Below are 22,986 nucleotides of genomic sequence, written 5' to 3'. Positions count from 1 at the left end.
TTGTCTCGATGCTTGTCCTGCATCTGGTGGGGGAGCACATTGAACATTGGTAAGAGGTAAATGAAAACTTTGATCTTAAATTTAATTGTAAGAAGTACCTCAATCTTGTATGTGCCTACATGTAAAAGTTATACCCTTTGCAAAAGTTGAAATTCCCCCTAAGTTTCAACCTTTATTCAAGTAGAAGATATAGTAGTGTGAAATCAGATGAATCTTTATGAAACACCATGAATATTTTTCCAGATAGTAAATCAAACACAGAGCAAGTTTTGTTGAAATTGCTCCAGCCTTTACAGAGTTATGATTACATGTCGGCATTTTATCATCCCCATTCCAAAATTTAGGCATTCTAGGGTAGCTTCCCCACATTATTGCCTCAAAACAAACACATGCAATTCTGTGCTACTCAGGCCTGACCATGCCATTAGAAATAATGCATGAGGGTAAATCAATAAACGGAACAGAACATTCAAGGTTCTTAGGTGTTTATATTGATAAGAACCTGAACTGGAAGTTACATGTTTCATATCTTAAACCTGTTCTCTGCAAAACTTTTGTATTACAAGTAATATCACACCATGGGCATGAAACTGACAAAACTTTGATTTACTTTTTCCTGTTTTCATTCACTAACACTTTATTGCATCATATTCTGGGGTAAGTGTTAGTTGTAAAGAAGCAGGTAATAAGAACAATATGTGGGGTCCACTAAAGAACCTCTTTTAGGCAGTTCTTTAAGCAATTGGGGATACTGTCAACATCCTCAAAGTACATTTTCTCCCTTATGAAGTTAATTGACAACAATCAATAATAGTTTTAAAAATGGGCATTCATATGTACTAGAAGGAGAAACAACTTCCACTACACATCACACACCCCTTAATGTGGCACAGAAAGGAATTAGGTATTTAGCCATAATAATCTTTGACCATCTATGTAGTGATGTAAAGAACTTAATACATAACACAGTCAGCTTCAAACATAAAATGAAACCACATATGCTTGACAGCTGCTTCAACTCCACAAAAGAAATTCTGAGTGTTTATTACATTGTGTGTGTGTGTGTGTGAAAATGTGACTCATGCCGTTTCATATCAATACGTCATGATTATTATCAATGGAACATGTAAATAACTAAGTTATAAACAAGAAAAATAATAAGAGAGAAAATGGCTAAGCAAAGAGGGCAGCATTATATGTAGTGATGGTTTCACATACATCAATAACTTGGGAAAAAAATTAAGTGTATCCATCAGTTGTTTGTGCAAATTAATTTCATGAACCAATGAAAACTGTGTTGGTTGCCTACTGACAAGACTAATGTCAGAGCACAAATCAGGTGTAAGAGTTATGGTTATTTCATACTCCCTTCATAAATAAAATCCAGGCACAACAAAAGTAGCCATTTATATTAGTTTTTGTTACAATAAAAAATTTAAAGCAAAACATTCTCATGATATCTTACTTGTTAAACTCAAATTCTATGGTGTACAAACTCTGCAATGGCGGTAATTATATATTATCTAAAAACTAGGAAACAGTTTGTCTATGTGAGAAAAAGGCACTCACAATTGCAAGAAGTTAAAATGGGGTTCCCACAAGGTTCTGTCATTGTGCCATTCTTTTTATAATTACGGCCAACGATTTACTCACTGTGTTCCCAACTTTGTTATTTGTTGTGCTGATGACACAACTTTGCTAGCTCAACATGAGAACACATTAGTTCTGCAAGATGGCGTGGAAGCAGCACTAAATTGTTTCTCATGAAATACTCTGTTTTGTAGTCCCAATACAAACGAGCAAATTATGCTAGGATTGTAAAAAGAGGAAGAGGTGAATGCAGTTAAAATTCTAGGAATTCACATAGACTCTAAGTTAACTGTGGAAAAACACATCAACCAATGTTGTTGTTGTTGTGGTCTTCAGTCCAGAGACTGATTTGATGCAGCTCCCCATGCTACTCTGTGCAAGCCATTTCATCTCCAAGTAACTGCTGTAACCTAGAGCCTTCTGAATCTGTTTAGTGTTTTCAGCTCTTGGTCTCCCACTATGATTTTTACCCCCACGCATCCCTCCAATACTAAATTGGTGATCCCTTGATGTGTCAGAATGTGTCCTACCAACCAATCCCTTCTTCTAGTCAAGTTGTGCCACAAATGTGTCTTCACCCCAATTCTACTTAGTACCTCCTCATTAGTTATGTGATCTACCTATCTAATCTTCAGCCTTCTTCTGTAGCATCACATTTCAAAAGCTTCTATTCCCTTCCTGTCTAAACTATTTATTGTGCATGTTTCACTTTCATACATGGCTACGCTTCATACAAATACTTTCAGAAAAGACTTCCTTACACTTAAATCTATAATCAATGTTAATAGCCAGTCTACATTTTATATCCTCCCTACTTCAACAGTCATCAGTTATTTTGCTTCCCAAAAAGGAAAACTCATTTACTACTTTAAGTGTCTCATTTCCTAATCTGATTCCCTCAGCATCACCTAATTTAATTTGACTAAAGTCCATTATCCTCATTTTGCATTTGTTGATGTTCATCTTATATCCTTCTTTCAAGACACTGTCCATTCCATTCAACTGCTCTTCCAGGTCCTTTGCTGTCTCGGACAGAATTACAATGTCATCAGCAAACCTCAAAATTTTTATTTCTTCTCCGTGGATTTTAATTCCTACTCCATATTTTTCTTTTGTTTCCTTTACTGCTTGCTCAGTATACAGACTGAATAACTGTCTCACTCCCTTCTCAACCACTTCTTCCCTTTAGTGCTCCTTGACTCCATCTTGACTACCATCTGGTTTCTGTACAAATTGTAAATAGCCTTTCGCTTCCTGTATTTTACCCTTACCACCTTCAGAATTTGAAAGAGACTATTCCAATTAACACTGGCAAAAGCTTTCTCTAAGTCTACAAATGCTAGAAATGTAAGTTTGCCTTTCTTTAACCTATCTTCTAAGATAAGTCGTAGAATCAGTGTTCGCTCACATGTTCCAACATTTCTACAGAATCCAAACTGATCTTCCCCAAGGTCGTCTTCTACCATTTTTTCCATTCGTCTGTAAAGAATTTGTATTAGTATTTTGCAATCATGACTTGTTAAACTGACAGTTCAGTAATTTTCACACCTGCCAGCACCTGCTTTCTTTGGGATTGGAGTTATTATATTCTTCTTGAAGTCCTAGGTTATTTTGCCTGTCTTACACATCTTGCTCACCAGATGGAAGAGTTTTGTCATGGCTGGAAGGCTATCAGTTGTTCTAATACACTCCTGGAAATGGAAAAAAGAACACATTGACACCGGTGTGTCAGACCCACCATACTTGCTCCGGACACTGCGAGAGGGCTGTACAAGCAATGATCACACGCACGGCACAGCGGACACACCAGGAACCGCGGTGTTGGCCGTCGAATGGCGCTAGCTGCGCAGCATTTGTGCACCGCCGCCGTCAGTGTCAACCAGTTTGCCGTGGCATACGGAGCTCCATCGCAGTCTTTAACACTGGTAGCATGCCGCGACAGCGTGGACGTGAACCGTATGTGCAGTTGACGGACTTTGAGCGAGGGCGTATAGTGGGCATGCGGGAGGCCGGGTGGACGTACCTCCGAATTGCTCAACACGTGGAGCGTGAGGTCTCCACAGTACATCGATGTTGACGCCAGTGGTCGGCGGAAGGTGCACGTGCCCGTCGACCTGGGACCGGACCGCAGCGACGCACGGATGCACGCCAAGACCGTAGGATCCTACGCAGTGCCGTAGGGGACCGCACCGCCACTTCCCAGCAAATTAGGGACACTGTTGCTCCTGGGGTATCGGCGAGGTCCATTCGCAACCGTCTCCATGAAGCTGGGCTACGGTCCCGCACACCGTTAGGCCGTCTTCCGCTCACGCCCCAACATCGTGCAGCCCGCCTCCAGTGGTGTCGCGACAGGCGTGAATGGAGGGACGAATGGAGACGTGTCGTCTTCAGCGATGAGAGTCGCTACTGCCTTGGTGCCAATGATGGTCGTATGCGTGTTTGGCGCTATGCAGGTGAGCGCCACAATCAGGACTGCATACGACCGAGGCACACAGGGCCAACACCCGGCATCATGGTGTGGGGAGCGATCTCCTACACTGGCCGTACACCACTGGTGATCGTCGAGGGGACACTGAATAGTGCACGGTACATCCAAACCGTCATCGAACCCATCGTTCTACCATTCCTAGACCGGCAAGGGAACTTGCTGTTCCAACAGGACAATGCACGTCCGCATGTATCCCGTGCCACCCAACGTGCTCTAGAAGGTGTAAGTCAACTACCCTGGCCAGCAAGATCTCCGGATCTGTCCCCCATTGAGCATGTTTGGGACTGGATGAAGCGTCGTCTCACGCGGTCTGCACGTCCAGCACGAACGCTGGTCCAGCTGAGGCGCCAGGTGGAAATGGCATGGCAAGCCGTTCCACAGGACTACATCCATCATCTCTACGATCGTCTCCATGGGAGAATAGCAGCCTGCATTGCTGCGAAAGGTGGATATACACTGTACTAGTGCCGACATTGTGCATGCTCTGTTGCCTGTGTCTATGTGCCTGTGGTTCTGTCAGTGTGATCATGTGATGTATCTGACCCCAGGAATGTGTCAATAAAGTTTCCCCTTCCTGGGACAATGAATTCACGGTGTTCTTATTTCAATTTCCAGGAGTGTAGAATGTTGTCTACTCTTGGGCCTTGTTTCAATTTAGGTCTTTCAGTGCTCTGTCAAATTCTTCATCATTTAGATTTAGATTTAGATTAGTTTTTCGTTCCATAGATCCGTGCTGAGGAGATCCTCGTGGATGTGGAACATGTCAATTTATTATTATTTTTTTTAAACTGAAATAACAATACTAATAGTATGAATATATACAATACATCATTTGTTTCTATTAAAAAATTCGTCAATGTTGTAGAAGGAGTTGGCCACTAGTAAGTCTTTCAGGCTCCTTTCAAACTGATCTTTATTTGTAACTAAATTTTTTATATTTACTGGCAAATTATTGAAGATGAATGTTCCTGAGTAGTGGACCCCTTTTTGAACTAAAGTAAGTGCTTTTAAGTCCTTGTGCAGATCATTTTTGTTCCTGGTATTGTATGTATGAACTGAGCTGTTTGTTGGAAAAAGAGATACATTATTTAGGACAAATTTCATTAATGAGTAAATATACTGAGAGGCAGTAGTTAGTATACCCAGTTCTTTGAAGAGGTTTCTACAGGACGTCCGTGAATTTACTCCACAAATAATACGTATTACATGCTTTTGGACTCTGAAAACTTTTGTTTGACTTGAAGAGTTACCCCAAAATATTATACCATATGACATTATGGAATGAAAGTAGGCAAAGTATGCAAGCTTTTTCATTTTTATGTCGCCTATGTCTGCTAACACTCGAATTGCAAATACGGATTTGTTAAGGCGTTTCTGCAGTTCTGTGGTGTGCTCTTCCCAACTGAATTTATTATCAAGTTGTAATCCCAGGAATTTAAGACTGTCAACCTCTTCTATCTACTCTTCTTCGTATTTTATGCATATGCTGGGTGGAAACCTCTTACAGGTTCTGAATTGCATATAGTGAGTCTTTTAGAAGTTTAATGTCAGTGAGTTGGCTTTAAACCATTTATTAATATCCATGAAAATATCATTAGCAGTTCTTTCTAGAACTACACTTGACATACTATTTATTGCAATACTTGTGTCATCTGCAAACAAAACGAACTCTGCTTCTGGCAGTGTAACTGATGAGAGATCATTAGTGTACACAAGAAAAAGCAATGGCCCTAAGATGGATCCTTGTGGGACACCATATGTAATTTCTTCCCATTCTGATGATGACTGATGACTTAATTCACTAGTCATCATCATCAACATCATCATCATTAGCCAACTCAATCATTAAATGAGGTGGCCTCTTCGGGTCATGGATTCAGATAGGCTTTCAGCAGTCCTCTCCAAGTGGAACTGTCTTGGGCAGTTCTCTGCCAGGTGCTAACAGCGATCTTCTTGATATCTTTGTCCCATCTGTCCAGTGGTCTTCCTCTCAGCCTCCGATGCTCTCTCGGACTCCACTCCAAGTACGAGCGTCATCCATCTACTACCTTTTCTTCTTGCGACGTGGCCAGCCCACAGCCATTTCAAGGAGCCTATTGTCTCTATGATGTCCTTAACCTTCATCACATATGGGATGTCATCTGCCCTTTTCCTATCCTTTCTTGTATAGCCCAGCATTGATCTTTCCATCTCTCTCTGTGCTGTCCTAAGTTTCTCTTTTGTAAATGAGTTCAGTGTCCATGACTTGCAACCATATGTCAGCACAGGAAGAATGCATTGATCAAATACTGTTTTCTACAGAGTTACTGGTATTTTTGATCTGAATACTGTTGAATTCTTCCCAAATGCTTACCAGCCAAGTTGTAGATTTCTGGCCTTAAATCTCCCTTTGTATTTATAATTTGGCCAAGGTAGATATATTCACTGACCTCTTCTAATGGACTGTCCTTGACTTGCACATTTCCAGCTGGTACACATTTTTGGACATTACTTTTGTTTTGGAAAGGTTCACGTTCAAGCCAACCAACTGCCATTCCAATGCATAATTTTGTAACTAAGTTTTGGAGCTCTGTGAAGTCATTGGCCAGTAAGGCAATATCAACAGCAAATCTCAAGTTGGTAAGCCTTCTTCCATTAATTCTAAATGCCTTACCTTACCAGCTCAGCTTTGACATAGCCATTTCCAGTACAGCCGAGAATAGTTTTGGGGAGATGGAGTCTCCTTGCTTGATGCCCTTCATGATGTGGAATTCTTGAATTGATTCGCTGATATTAACATAGGCTGAAGAAGTTTCATAGATATTGATGAGCACTTCGATGTATGCTGCTCCCCCTCCTTGCTCACTCAAAGCTTGGAGGACAGCTATATTGCTAATGGAGTCAAACACCTTTTCAAAATCAACAAAGGCAATGCAGACAGGCTGTTGGTATTTCTTTGCTCTGCTTATCACTTCACTAATGATCAGAATGTGGTCAATAGTGCTAACATTCTTCATGTAGTATCATATCTCCCATTTCATCTTCATCTATATCCTCTTCCATTTCCATAATATTGCCCTCAAGTGTATCACCCTTGTATAGACCCTCTATATACTCTTCCCACTTTTCTGCTTTCCCTTCTTTGCTTAGGACTGGTTTTCCATCTGAGCTCTTGATACTCATACAGGTGGTTCTCTTTTCTCCAAATCAACCATGCCTGTACAAGATTATCTTGAGTTACTTATTTAATGTAGAAACTGAGAGGCTTTATAACAAAAGAATGCTTAAGAGTTATTTATTTTGGATTCTTTCAGTCACATATAATGTATGGACTGCTGATAGGGAGACTTTCTCTTCACATCAGTGAAATTCTAAACATTCAACAGAACATGGTAAGGGCAATGAGCAATGCTGGCAGATCAGAGCACGTTCAGCTACTATTCATATAGCTCAAAATATTAACAGTCATTAACCTCTATATACACATCTCATCACTGTATGTGAAAAAACAATATAACAGATTTCAAAATGAGGGAAAATATACACCATCATAACACTAGATGCAAAATAAAATTAGATATACCTAGGCACAGGCTGGCAAAAATGGAGAATTCCCATCCAATCAATAACTTAAGAATATTAGATAAACTTCAATTTTCTGTTTGGTCAGTCCACATAACTAGCTTCAGAGGCAAAGTATTAAAACGGCTACTTACTAATCCTGTTTATGATATACTGGAATTTAAGAATATAAAATCAACTAACATTAATTTTTAAGTTTTTATTATGTGACATGACTGAGTGAATTTATTAATTATTTTATTGTTACTCCTGTCATTTCTAGTTCTATTTGGAATGTGTAAAGCTAATTTAGTTTGTAAGGTACTATTGAAGGAAAATGTAGCATGCTATCAATGTAAAATGCCTATTCCACCACAGGTGGTCAATGGTAAATAAAGGATCTGAATCATTCATTGTATATAAGTTCTTATTAATTATATATTATTTTAGTTTTTTGTGTAAGATGTAACATTACCATATTTTACAACCATTAATATTTTGATTCTAACAGGTATCACAATTATACACATAATATACCTTGTCCAATTATAAAAATCAATATTCATCATAATAGCTCTGTATATTAGTCCATTTTGCAGTAGTGTATTTTCGGCATCTTGTGTACTTCCAGCAAGCAGTGACACTTCAGCTACTTTAGCAGCTGCAACTGGGATTTCCTGAAAAAGAAATTTAATTTTCTAAGTAGCCTCAAAGGGGTGAATTTTGAAGTTATATTATCCAAGTATAGCACAAAGAGAAATACGTGAAAGATAACAAATGGAAACATCAAAGTTGATCCAAATATTACTGCAATTCTCATATTTTATAAAACACTTTATTCATTCATTGGTCAGTCCACATAACTAGCTTCAGAGGCAAAGTATTAAAACGGCTACTTACTAATCCTGTTTATGATATACTGGAATTTAAGAATATAAAATCAACTTTTTTTTCTTTTCAATATACTCTGATTGTTGCCAGCATCATATATAAGATGATGTGACTTACCATACGAAAGCGTTGGCAGGTCGATAGACACACAAACAAACACAATCATACACACAAAATTCTAGCTTTCGCAACCAACGGTTGCTTCATCAGGAAAGAGGGAAGGGGAGGGAAAGACAAAAGGATGTGGGTTTTAAGGGAGAGGGTAAGGAGTCATTCCAATCACGGGAGCAGAAAGACTTAACTTAGGGGGAAAAAAGGACAGGTATACACTCGCGCACACACCCATATCCAACCACACATACACAGACACAAGCAGACAAATGTCCCCAATAGGGTCTTCTTCATCATAATCAACTTAGAATCGGTCACATGGGTGATTAAACTTGGAAATTTTATATAAAATGTTGCCAAACAGCCAACTTAAACCCCTTATATAAGACTAAAATAAATGGTATAAAGGAGACTCTTTATATATAATTTCCACATCTCATCAAGATTGGAAAAATGTCATACTTTCATGGTTCTTTTCAGCTTCAGTAGTATTAGGAAATCACAGGTGGTCATGTCAGTTGTTTTATGGTTTTGTTTTTAGCCAAAATTTCATGATTTAGTATCAAATTGTGGTGCAACTACCATCAATTGTTCTGTCACTAATGAGGAAATTTTCTTCAGATTACTTCATGAAAATGGTGTAGAACTTCCAGGTGGTACCCCTTATTAAGCATGCAATCAAATGTTAATGAGCAGAACCCTTACTTTTGATCGAAGTTGATGAGTTTATTCCAGTTTTTAAAGTATGGCACATGGAACCACCAAAAGCTGTTGTGATATTTACTGTAATGACAGATTTCAAGCTCTTGCAGGTCACCACCTGATAATTGCTTAACCTACACAGATTGCAACAAGCAGGTATTTCAGAATTATGAGGTCTATTCAAAAAATTCTGGAACTTTGTCCACAGTATTTTTCTATGCTTATCTTTTACTTATTGTGCATGGTCTCCTTTGAAATACTCTCCTCACAACTGGTACACTGCTCCCAACATCATTCCCACTTCCGGAAGCAGTCTTGGTACACCTCCTGGTGGAGTGTGTGAAACACCGTCTGCAAATTTTCTTTTATCTCATCTATCATTGTAAACCTCTGTCCTTCCAATGGGGTTTTCAGCTTTGGAAATAAAAAAGAGTCTGCAGGAGCCAGGTCTCAAGAGTACAGAGGATAAGGCAGCACAGTGATTTTGTTCTTTGTGCAATGGTCACACACCAACAGGGATGAATGTGCAGTTGCGTTATCATGATGCAAGAGCCATGAATTGTGTCACACCACATTTCAGGCTGTTTCCCTCTCACATTTTCTCGGAGGCATTGCAATGCAACCCGATAGTACCATTCATTAACAGTTTTTCCCTGTCACACGAATTCATGATAAACTAAACCTTCAGTCACAGGAAACAATCAGCAGGGCTTTGACATCTGATATGACCTGACAAGCTTTTTTTGGTCACGGAGAACCTTTCCCGATCTATTGTGAAGACTGAACCCTGGTCTCATCATCATAACCATAGACACACATCTCAGCATCAGTTATGATATCTTAAGGAACATCTCATTCTCGTTTGTGTGATCCGAAAGCTCTTCACAGACTGTGAGGCGTAGGTCTTTCTGGTCTTACCTCATGAGCCATGGGACAAACCTGGCAGCAAAACAATGTATTCCAAGATGCTGTATTAGGATTTCGTGATACGATCCAACTGAATTGCTACATTTTTCTGTGATCTCTGAGACAGTTAGTCTTTGATTGGTATGCACAATTTCGTTGATGTTCCTGACATGAGCACAATCGGTAGGCATTGAAGGGCGTTCTGAATGAGCGTCATCTTTAACTCCCGTCCAGCCATTTTTAAAGATGTGACCCATTCGTAATACTGAGTACGGCTTAGCACTCAGCACTGTAGGCTTTTTGCATCATTTGAAGTGCCTCTGTAACAGTTTTCTTAAGTTTCACGCAAAATTTAACACAGGCGTGTTGCTTCTCTAACTCATGTCATCTTGAAATTCGCAGACTGTGTGACACAGTGTTCTACACAATAAAGCACAATAACTAACATCCATACAACAATGAAACGTCCAGCAGCTACACACAGGCATATGCAGGGATGCCAACTGCATTTTGCTCCAAAAATTATGAATAGTCTGGAATTTTTTGAACATATCTCGTATACTACCCTGTCCAGCACGAGTAGCTTGGTACGACCACCCATTTGGCAACCAATGGTGTTACTGAAGTAAAGGATATAATTTCAGCATTATGACATGTTGACTACCTGAGGACATGACAGGCCAGGGCATTTGTAAATAGTGCCCACCCAGCCAGTAAAGGAATCAAGTTAATTTCCATTCTACACCTACATCAATACTCTGCAAATTACCGTGAAATGTATAGCAAAGGTTACTCCCAATTGTATCGGTTATTATGGTTTCTTCCAATTTCATTCACATATGGAGTGTGGGAAGAATTATTGTTAAACTTCTCTATGCATAATGTAAAATAGTCCATTCTTAGCCCCGTTGGCAGCCCTGTGCCAGGTGAGCCAAGTCAGTATTGCACTCTTTTAAAGATAAGTTATTTAGACTGTAATAACAATTTAGCACAGATTACTCATAAATACATTTATTGGTGTTTTATAAGCTTACTTTTAAATGATTTACTTTTCTTGATGTATTACAACAGCAAAAATGAAAAGATCTTTAAGTTGTAGTTATGTTTTTGTCTACATTTTGGTGCAGTAACTTTAGACACTCTTCTTTAATGTTCTTTTTACTTTCAGCAATTTAAGTAGAGCATATCCCTTCATTATTCAGTTCATATTTTCAGAACATAGTGTAAATTTTAAGCTGCCTAATTCAGGAACTTTACAGAAGTAGTTTGTTTACAAGCAGTTGCATACTGGCCAAATTTTTGTAAACGTGTTTTCTTGTTTACCAGTAAAATAACTGACTTATTCTTATTAAAGTATTAATTGACCATGAATAAAAAGTGCCCAACTTGCTATACAATTGTTAGTTCAGATATAATGTGATGGATGCTGTAGCTTTTTTTCCATTGAGATGACTGTAGCGGTGTGGGAATTCGGGAAGGAAATCAAGCATAACAGTGGTTTTGTAGGATATGCAGTACAGATAGGAAGACAGTGGTACAAGATGTGAAACTGCTGCCCTTCTGGCTGAATTAGTTATGGTTAGAAAAGATCTGGAAAGGTTAAGGAGGCAGAATGGTAAAGAGAGGTGGAAAGTGACACTGACTAATGGAAGAAACAGGCTTAGAACTTCATTTGAAAGCTTTGTGGTGAATTTGAAAAATGTTTCCCCTGTTGTTTCAGTTATTTAGAAACTGAGGAGCCTGAGGTAGATGTTGTTATAGACAGGGCACAACATTAAGCAATAGATTGGAAAGTAAGAATGTAGGGAAGTCGGTAAAGAGAAAGAAAGTTTCGCCGTTGTTAGAGGTGTAGGCCAATGTTTGCAGAACGAACTAGGATTGGAATACCATGTCACCACCATGTTTAAACCTAGTACTGGACTGGGCAAGGTGGCAAGAGGATTTAGGATCACTTTGTAAGGATGATGAATTAGACTCATCAATCCAGGTGACACAATCTGTCTCTCTGAACATCATGTATACTCTGGTATATGTGTATGGTATGTGTGTGTGAGTTGCGTTCATGTGAGTGTGTGTTTGTCATTTAATTTTGATGATGGCCTTACCGGCTGAGAGCTATATCTGTGACAGTTTTTTTTGTTGTGCCTGTCTGCAACTCAGCATCTCTGCTATATGGTGAGTAGCAACTTTCCTTTTCACAATATTGTTACATTCCATCTTGGATTTTCCACTGTCTGATACACTGGTATAGATGTCTTAATTGTTACAGGATATAGTTTAGCATCTCAGTTCCGTAGAGCAGAAATGGAGAAAGGAGGAGTTGTCACATTGATCAGGAACTGTCATTAAAAAAATAAAAATAAAAATAAAAAAAATAAAAAAAATAAAAAAAAACAAAAACAAAAAACAAACACATGAACATCTGTAAATGATGACAAGAGCAACATATGGAAGCCTGTACAACAGAAGCAGAGTTTTCTAATAAATACTTCCTAATAGAAAGGGTATACCAAACACCTGCAGTTAATTTTAATGTGTTCATAAATCACCTTGAAGTTTATTGCCTATTTAACAATTTAAAAAGTTGTTGATTTCAATTTTATGGTAAATTTTCTTAAAAACTCTTCCAGTGAGAATTAATTGTAGTCAGTAACCTTAAAATACAATTTAGTTACTACTTCCCAACTACTCAAAGGCTTCTTGGATGACAACATGTAATTTCTTTTCTTGAATGTTAATACTGATCAGGATACAAAATCTTCTAAATATGAGTTCAATAAGCCAAAAATTGATTGTTTTAGGAAACTCTTCAAAGAAATGAACTGGAGTGTTGTATCCAGTACTGATGGCATGAATGGAAATTTGCTTACCGTATCTGAAAACTGTTTTCCCACAAAATTAGCCCACACTAAAGTCTACAAAGAAGCCATGGATTACTCACAATATAAAGATACCTTGTAAGACTTTAAGAGAACTATCTGTCAGTCAGAAACAGCTCTGATGTTGATGCTATAGCTCATTACAAAACATATTGCAAAATACTGAAGATAGGAATGCAAACTGTGTTGAAACATATAATTTTATTCATTCTTTTCTTATATGTAAGCTATATGTAAACTGAATGGGTTACAAACACTGGCAAAGATAAATTGATAAGTTGTTTTGTGGCAAGGATAATGTTTTGATACATCTGTATGAAACAAAATAAGAAGTATGCTCTTCAGTTTATTAATTGCTGTGTCTGCACCCATTTGTTCCTATAAGTGGTAGCATGCAGACATATGCTTGGATCTGTCATACCAACATCATTAAAAAATGTGTATTTCAACTGTACATTAAAAGTGGTATAAAAAGATATTCAGAAGGCATAATTTATTAGCACATTTAAGATGTCCACCCGCTGTCGAGATCCTGCATCAAGTGGTTCAGAGCAGACAAGAAGAATTTATGTGAACAATGGAGGAGCAATCCTGCATTGACATTGTCATAATCAAGACTACACACTATGGAATTAACGTGAAGCAATATGTAACACAAAATTATGAAAATTGACCTTGAGTATATTGATACTGAAGATCTGTTGCTACTGGTATCAGTTAAAGTTGAACCAGGATTGTGTACAGATTCATAAATTACCTTCAAATTTCTTTCAACTATTCTTTCCTATCAATTTTTCCAGTATTTCAAGCAATTATTAATTAATTTCCATTATCTCCCCCCACATATATCACTATTCAAAACATCAAGGCAAATGCATTATGAGAAAATTATGGTCACATCAGATAACAAAAAGAAGATAACATATTTTATGGGCCATAAGACATTACAGACTACAAGACGTCCTTAATTTTTAAGCAGTTTTTCAAAAAAAATAACATTTTTACCATTTTTATTAATAGATTTCAAAGCCATACTAAAAAAATTCTTTGTTTATAAAACCGAACTGAACTTTAAAATCAGTAAAAATTGTCACCTGAACTTTCTTCATTCTCATTGTTGTCCTCTTCATATATAACATGGTCTTCTTCACTGCCATCAAGAGCATTACTTATGATGCACTTCTTGAAAGATTTAATAATAATGTATTCTCTCATTCTAGGCCATGACTGTTTTATTGTAGGTCATTTTAAAGCTCCCTTCGGTGTGAATTCATGTAGGGTTTCATCCATCATCCATTTGTTTTAGTCTTCTCTTATATACACTTTAATAGTTTAATTATTGAGACATCAAGAGGTTGCAATTGTAAAGTAAGTCCTCCTGGAGTAAGAGCAAGCTCTGTATTTCCCCGTCTCAGTGTTCCCTTTCACAGAATTTTTCAAATGATTACTAAACTGATCCAGCGCAAGAAGAGAACTCTTCTTCAATAAAGCACCTTTCCTTCTCTCCAACACTCTGTTAATTCATAGTTTCACACCAGCCTCATCCATCCAACCCTTGTCATGTAAGTGAACAACACCACCTGGTGGTATTTCAGAAGGTTTTGGCATTTGTTTTGTGCTTGAAAATGGTCACTGGATTAAGTTTAGTACCATGAGCACAACATGAAAGGACAACGATGTAGTGCATTTTTGTCATGTCCGTGTGTTTTTATAGTTACTGTTTTTGCACCTTTCATGGCAACAGCTCCGTTACTCAGTACATCAAATATCAGAGGAGTTTTGTCCATTTGCCTCAGTTCCACAATGGTTTTCTTTCAATGTTGAATAATAAAGCAGTGGAAAGACAATATTTTCTCTCCGTATTCTTGTGGTACTTTCCGAGATATTTTGGTTTTGATTTGCATGCTAAGCCCATGATGCTTCATGAAACTGTAGCACCAACTGACTACACCCTTAAAGTCTGTTAGGTTCCACTGTAGTGCTAGCTTATTAGCGTGTACTTGAATCATTTTTGTATTAATTCCAATGCCATTTTGTCGATGTTCTTGAATCCATTTCGATACGTCATCTTCTATTTTTGGCCATTTTGCATTCAGTTCTTTATTTGCACATTTAGTCATCCTCATTTTTTTCCGTTCTCCATTACTAGCCGAACAATAGTGAATTACTTCTGCATATGCTATCACTTTCAATTTACAGCCCACATAATATGAATACCTTTTATTTTTTTTCTATTACGAAACTAGCTACTAACAAAAATATTGTACTGTTACTGATAACACAAATCGCTTTCAATTCATTTTCACTAGCACCACAAACTGCAATGACACATCATAGGCTAGACAATGTTCTGGGGTAGGTGAAGACAGTTTTAACAAGCAATCCTCAGTTCCTTCCAATTCATGTTCTTCACATCGTTGCACCGCATTGCTGCTGTTAGTTGATCCAACTGTTGCCAAATAGAGATAGGTTTCTTGTGATAGCAAATATATGACCATTTTTATAACGTGGGAATTTTAAATCAAATGCTGGACATTTTTATGTTAATTTCTGGTATAAAATGCACCTGAATTTTGGAGGCAATTTTTTGAAGAAAAATGTGAGTCTTACATGCTGCAAAATACTATAATATTGACCATAGCAAAGAAGAAGACAGGTAAAAACACAGATGAAGAGGAGCAGGTGGTATTAAGAGTAAATGATAGGTTGGTAACAGACCGTGGAGAGCTGAAAAACATGTTAAAGAGAATTTCATAAGTGTAAAGAAAGTTTAGTTTGAAAATTATGAATTATTTAGAAATAAAGGAGACGACTCACCAAAAGGCAGAAGTGCTGCATCATCGATAGGTTCACAAACACAAGGTATGGAGATTGGCTAGCTTTTGGAATGCTCTTCATTTCTCTAGCTGTAGGGATAACATGCACACAAACACACACACACTCCCATGTGCACCCTTGTTACTATATTGTGCTCAGTTGACTGACAGCTCTTTATAGTCCACAGTGACTGTACTGGGGTGAAATGGCAGTGTGGGGTGGGGTGAGGGATGGAGACAGGCAGGAGACAGGGAGGGGATTGGGGGGAAGAGTCTAGCAGTTCATGGGAAAATGGGGAGCCGCTGTGAGCTAGCTAGGGATGAAGGTAGAGATGGCAGATGGGTGGGCACATGATTTCATAGGCTACGGCAAGAGATAAAAGCACACAAATTAGGTGGGGATACAGGGGCAGTGCATGGTGTACATGCCCACACCCACCCACTCCCACATGCACATGCCCACTCATAACCGCATGCATACACACATGTGCATGCCACCCCCCCCCCCACACACACACTAGTAGGTGGGGGATGGGGGATGGGGGAGGACAGTGAGCTACCTTAGGTTTAAGCTAGGAAGGTTACAGGAGCAAAGGATGTGCTGTAACGATAGCTCCCATCTGCACAGCTTGGAAAAGCTGGTGGCAGTGTGGTGGATCCAGATAGCACGGGTTGTGAAGCAGCCACAGAAATCTCGCATGTTGTGCTCTGCTGCATGTTGTGCCACTAGGTGGTATATCTTGCTTTTGGTGACAGTTTGGCAGTGGCCATTCAGTCTAGTTGACAGCTGGTTAGTTGTCGTACCTTCATAAAATGCTGTACGGTAGTTGCAGCAGAGGTGGTATATAATATGGCTGCCTTCACAAGTGGCCCAACCTCTGATGGGGTAGGATAAGCCTGCGCTGGGAGTGGAGTAGGTGACGCTGGGTGAGTGAATTGGGTAGGTCTTGCATCTGGGTTTTCAACACGGGTATGATCCCTGTGGCAGGGGTTGGGTGTGGGAGTGGCAGGGGGGTGGACTAAGATGTTGTGGAAGTTGGGTGGGCAGCGGAACGTCGCTTTGGGAGGTTGGTTTGTAGAGTAAAGCGATTAAACTGCATGGTCATGAGCCCCTTTTTCCTTAGTCCCACAGGTCTAGGATTCAAACCATAGCCTAAAAGAATTCTTTCAGCTGAAATCTGGGGAAGGAACAAAAAACTAAATGGGGCTCACTGAATGAAAGAAAATGAAGGAAGCAAGCCAAAAGTGAAAACATTAACTGAAAGGGAAAAAGCGGAAGATGGTATTAAAACAATATAGTAGATGGCCTGGGCTGGCTGATAGCAAGAATAAAAAAGGATGTGCCACGCACTCTGCAACACACTAAAATCTTCAGCCTAAAAACACAGGACAAGAGAAACACAAATGGGGAAAAGATAAACATGAAGTCAAACAGCCAGCACCACAGAAGCGAGGATGAGTTAAAATGGAGGCAGGGTAAGGGCCTGGGAGAGAAGGCCTCATGCCCACCCTTACACCGAGTAATAAAAAAATGCCTCCAAAAGAAAAACAAAAAGCTAGATCATCCATTGAGGTATTTTCACCTAACACCATAGGTAGTGTGTCAGGAAGGTTAAAAGTCTGTCTCAGGATGGCTAAATCTGGACAGTGCAATAAGATGTGGACCACTCTCAAGTACAGCTTATGCAAAGCCAGCAAAGGGAAATGGAGTCCTTGTGAGAGGCTCACATTGAGGACTGCCACACATTCACTGTCTCCTTTACCTTGCATAACTTGTTCGGCAAAGTCAAGATGTGCCATTCCATATTCCAATGTCCAAAAAGTGGCAGCATAATACCAATCAAAGATCAGATTCCAGTATGATGATCTCCAGACTCGGTTTGCGAGTAGCCTCTTTCGCTAGCCTGTTGGCAAGTTCAGTTCCTGTGATTCTGACGTGTTCCGGGGTCCATACAAAGACTACTGACCATCCACATTGTTCAAGGATGTAAATGGACTCTTGGATGGCCATTAACACAGAAAGGTGAGGATAACACTGGTCAAGAGCTTGTAAGGTGCTCAAGTAGTCACTACAAATGAGGAAGGACTCGCTAGCACAGGATCAGATATGCTCTAGAGCACGAGAGATGGCTATCAGCTCTAAAGTGAAAACACTGCAGCCATTTAAAAAGTAGCCCCATTCAGACTGTGCCACATGAGCATAAGTGAACCCAATATGACCATCAAGCCATCTGTGTAAACTACCTCTGAACCATGTGACATGTACAGAATACAGAGAAACAGTTGGAAGAGGGTCGCAGGATGAATTGAGTCTTTTGGATCTTTTGAGAGATCCATATGAAGCTGTGGTTGAGGTATATGCCATGGAGATGTACGAGGGTGGACCCTGAGGAGAGGTGGTAGAGGGAAAGACTTGAGTTCAGTGAGAAGGGTCTGGTCATGGACTGCAATTGTAATCCCCAATTTGGGCCGCCATTGCAAGAGATGAATCATTGTGTTAAGGAAAAGGAAATGGTAATTCAGATGTTTAGGTGAGCTGTGAATGTGTGCAGTATAATTTGCAAGCAGTTGTTGTCATCTGAGATGCAGTGAAGGAACCCAGCTTCGACGAGTAGGCTGTTCACTGGGCTCGTTCAGAAAGCTCCCATCACAAGTCAAACTTTATAATGGTGTATAGGGTCCAGCATTCGCAATGTTGAGGGCGATGCTGAACCATACATCAGGCTCCTATAGTAAAAACAGGACTGTACAAGAGCTTTGTACAGGTACAACAGTGTAGGGCAATCTGCAGCCCAGTCCATGTGACTCAGGCACTGAAGAATGTTAAGGTGCTGCCAACACTTTTGCGTAAGGTGATGAAGAGGGGGAAGCCAAGTTAAGTGGACATAAAAAACCAGTCCTAAAAAGTGATAAGAGTCCGCAACATTAAGGAGGTGGTCATCAAGATAAAGTGCAGGTGAGCTGTGCGATGGTGACACAAGTTCATGACACAAGTCTTGGCAGCCAAAATGGGAAGGCCGTGGGTGAGGGTCCACAACTGTGCCACTCTTATGGTTCCCTGCTGTCAATGTTTAGCCACACCAATAGTAGACGAGCAAATGGAAATACAGAAGTCATCAGCAAATAAGCAGGGTGATACTGCGGACCCCACAGCTGCTAAAAACCATTAATGGCCACTAAAAGTTGTGGGACACTCAGTGCAGAACCATGTGGGACCCCATTCTCTTGGATATAGGGGAACTGTGTGGAGCACTGACTTGGATTCTGAAGGTGTGGAGAGACAAAAAATTCTGTATAAAAATCACGAGTGAGCCCCAGAGACCCTACTCATGCTATATAGTGAGGATGTGGTGTCACCAAGTAGTGTCATAGGCTTTTGTCAGGTCAAGAAAGACAGCAATAAGTGTTGATGGCAGGTAAAGGCCATTCAGATGGCAGACTCCAGGAATACCAAGTCATCAGTGCTGGAGTGACCTTGCTGAAAACCACCTTGGGACTCAAGGAGCCAACACAACTGCCAACTCACTATACATTGGAGCAGCTTGCATGGAATGTTATAGAGGCTAATAGGACAATAGCTATCCATGTCAAGTAGGTTCTTACCAGGTTTTAGCACTGGAACAATGATACTTTCTCACCATTGCAATAGGAATTCGCTGTCACTCCAGACGCCGTTGAAGACACCAAGGAGGTGACTCTGGTAACCAACTGATGGATGTATAATTATTTGGTGATGGATGCGATCTGGCCCAGGGGTTGTGTCAGGGCAATCTGCAATTGATCTGAGAATTTCCCAATCCCTAAATGGAGCATTGTATGGCTTAGGGTGGTGTGTAGTACAAGATAGGTGTTGTTGTTCCACTTGCTGTTTTAGGGTATGAAAGGCAGGGTGGTAATTCTCAGACACAGAGGTTAAAGCATAATGCTCAGCAAAACACTCTGTGATTAAGTCTGGGTCAGTATATGCATCTCCATGTGTCAGTATATGCAGCTCCATGTGTGAAAATCCCACGAACACCTGCAGGGGTCTGACATCTGTAAAGGCATGAAAGCTTAGTCCAAACCTGGGAAGGAGAGATTCGTGTTCCAGTGGTGGAGATTTACTGTTCCCACCACTCCTGCTTCTGTCTTTTGATTAGTTGACACAGCCAGACACAGAGCCATTTGAAGACAATGAGCTGCTCCATTGACAGGTGCTGCTTTTGACATTGTAGGGCCCACCTACAATCCCTAATGGCCACAGCAATTTCAGGCAATCACGAAGGCAATGTGTTCTACCAGGAGCAACCAGAGGAACAAAGGATTGCTGACTTAGCTGCAGAAACAATGGTTGGAGTAACATCTTGGATCACCACACAGATGTTACCAAGCAATGGAGATCCAATGGTTGTAGCCGAGATGAAAGGGACCCAGATCAGCCTTGGTCTAGAGGCCATCTGGGCAAGTGTCCAGGTGAGTGACACTGGGGGAGGGACTCGAAGAGTGGAAGATGGTCATTACCACACAAGTCATCATGAGCTCTCCAGTGGATGGACAGTAGAAGGCCAGGACTGCAAACAGAGAGATCAATGGCCGAGTCCGTACCATGTGCCACAGTGTAATGAGTGTGGGCACCTGTATTCAGGAGGAAAAGGGTGAGTTGAATTAGCAGATTCTTGACAGCTTTACCACAGCCAGAAAGTGTTACGAGCCTTAAAATCACCCAGAAGTAGAAAAGTTGGAGGACGTTGAGGAGTTAGTACAGCCAATACATGTGGTGGTACTTCACCATCTTGAGGAAGTTAGATGTTGCAGATGGTAATTTCCTGTGTTGTGCTCACCCTGATAGCCACAGCTCCTGAAGATGTTTCAAGGTACACAGGTTCACTATATATAGCAGTAAGAGCATATACACAGACTTTGCCTGACATCCTGTTACGATTTTTGTAATGTCCCCAATAGCCATGAAGGGTGGGGTTCCGCATTGCTGGAAACCAGGTTTCCTGAAGAGGGAAAAAAACAAAAAAAAACGTGTAATGCTCAAGAGTTGTCGTAACTCAACCAGCTGGGGGGAAAAACCAACTGCAATTCCACTGGAGATTGATGCTTTCTATAGTCTGGGAAGGCATGAACGGACCAAGGAGGCAGTTTACACCTCAGGGTCACCTGCTGCCAACTGTGAGGGCTTGTGGCCTCTGTGTCCGTTGGTTCTGAGTCTCCACAGAGCTCTAGGTCCTTGAGGGATGCTACAATCTCCACCTCACCTCAGAATTTGAACCTGCCAGAAGTGCTGTGGGGGCCACCAGAATCTCTTTCTTCTTGATAGATTTATTCTCTCTGGTCTCTCACTTCTCTTCCAGTTTCTCTGGCTGTGAGGGCTTCTCTGAGTTTGTCTCAGGAAACGATGAAGATTGTGAATCCCTATGACGAGCAGCTTGTGGCTCATTCAGCCACTGGTCATGTCCAGTTTCTCAGCAGCAGAAACCTTGGAAGGCAGTGTCCTGAGGGACCCCTTCCTTGCAAGTGGAGCCAGAGGAGGCTGATGTCCCCGATGGCTGGGGAGGGCATTGTTCCCAAAGTAGATGTTAAGGGAGCAATGGGAGGAGGAGTGTCCTCAAGCATCAAGGAGGCAGGCGTAGTCTGGCGACCCTGAGGATCTACTACATGAGGCACAGAAGGTGGGGTTACCATTGTAGGAGAGGGTGACATCATCATAGCTACAGCATATTATGAGATCATGGGCACGGGGTATAAGTGATCATACTTCTTTTTGCCCTCTGTGTAGGCCAGTCTGTCCAGGGTCTTATATTCCATTATTTTCCACTCTTTCTGAAAAACAGTGCATTTCCGTGAACAGGGCGAATGGTGCTCTCCACAATTTACACAAATGGGAGGAGAGGCACAAGGAATGTTCATGTGTGATGGATGTCCACATTACCAAGATGTGGGACTGACATTACATCGAGAGGACATGAGTCCACATTTCCAGCATTTGAATCGCTGCATATGGCTTAACATCACACTGGTATATCATCACCTTGACTGTTTTAGGCAATGAATCTCCTTCAAAGGCCAAGATGAAGACACTGGTAGCAACGCTGTTGTCCTTAGGCCCCCTATACATATGCCTGATCGACACCTCTCACTGTAGGTCAGTGCACAACTTGTCATCAGACTTCAAGAGGAGATCTCTATGGAATATAATCCCTTGGACCATGTTTAAGCTGTTATGGGCAGTGATGGAGACTGGGACATCACCCAGCTTGTCACAAGTGAGCAATGCATGTGACTGGGCAGGGGATGCTATCTGTATCAATACTAACCTGTTCTGCATTTTGGAGATTTCTGCTACTTCCCCAAACTTGTTCTCTAAGTTCTCTACAAACATCAGAGACTTTTTCATTAAAAAGGATTCCCCATTGGAACTTGCACAGACTAATTATCCAAGAGAATATGTCTGTCCATGATCTTTTGCCCTGCATTCCTCCTATGACGTTGCCAGGGAAGGGATTGATTTGGGGTCATATCTATCAGCATTGTACTGGCCTTTTCTGTTACTGAAAGGGTGTAGATCTTTCACAAGTCCAACATGGTTAACTCTGGGAGTAGGGCATAACATGAGGCCTTTCAATAGGACTGAAACTTCTGTGGGGCTGCGGATTTTGGTGGAGGGGTTAACAACAGTGTTCTGAGATTGTTTCTGCTCTGGGTTTTGTGGAGTGTTGGTAGGAGGTTTTGGAGGATTTTGTAGGCTGAAAAGGTCAGCTAGGCAGGGTCTGGATGTATGCGAGGTTGATGAGGAGGAACACTGAAGGTAGCATGGCTGCTGTATAGTGGTGCCCGAAGGCAGGATTAGGATGGCAGCAGGCTGAATAGCTTGTGGAAATGGTGTGTGGAATGTTCTTCTGGGCATTGGAGTGTCAGGATTTCAATTTGGGTGACGAAGTGTAGGTTGTGAGGACTGCATAGTAACAGTATTTTGCAGAGGGAGTGAAGGTGGTTAAGCAGTGCTCCTGTGCCACAGAAATGTGTTTTTGTACAACCATGTTTGTGAGGAAAGGAACTGGTGGAGTCTGAAAAGATG

The 22,986-nt window shown here is 40.7% G+C and overlaps 1 protein-coding gene across 3 annotated transcripts in view; it reads right to left on the bottom strand.

The window, feature by feature from the left end:
- LOC126236888 (intraflagellar transport protein 80 homolog) overlaps positions 1–22,986 on the bottom strand; it is a 448,716-nt gene that overhangs the window by 59,635 nt on the left and 366,095 nt on the right. For all 3 annotated transcript variants that reach the window (XR_007545000.1, XM_049946524.1, XM_049946525.1), the window contains one exon: positions 8,156–8,295. Coding sequence is in view for 2 of the 3 variants with exons in the window: in XM_049946524.1 (XP_049802481.1) it covers positions 8,156–8,295 (140 nt within the window). In the remaining variant the exon portion in view is untranslated. The remainder of the gene's footprint in view (positions 1–8,155; positions 8,296–22,986) is intronic.

The sequence above is a fragment of the Schistocerca nitens genome, chromosome 2 (genome assembly GCF_023898315.1).
Source record: "Schistocerca nitens isolate TAMUIC-IGC-003100 chromosome 2, iqSchNite1.1, whole genome shotgun sequence".
NCBI classification, from domain to species: Eukaryota; Metazoa; Arthropoda; class Insecta; order Orthoptera; family Acrididae; genus Schistocerca; species Schistocerca nitens.
Note: the sequence above shows the minus strand (reverse complement) of the source record. Positions and strands in the feature narration are given on the sequence as shown.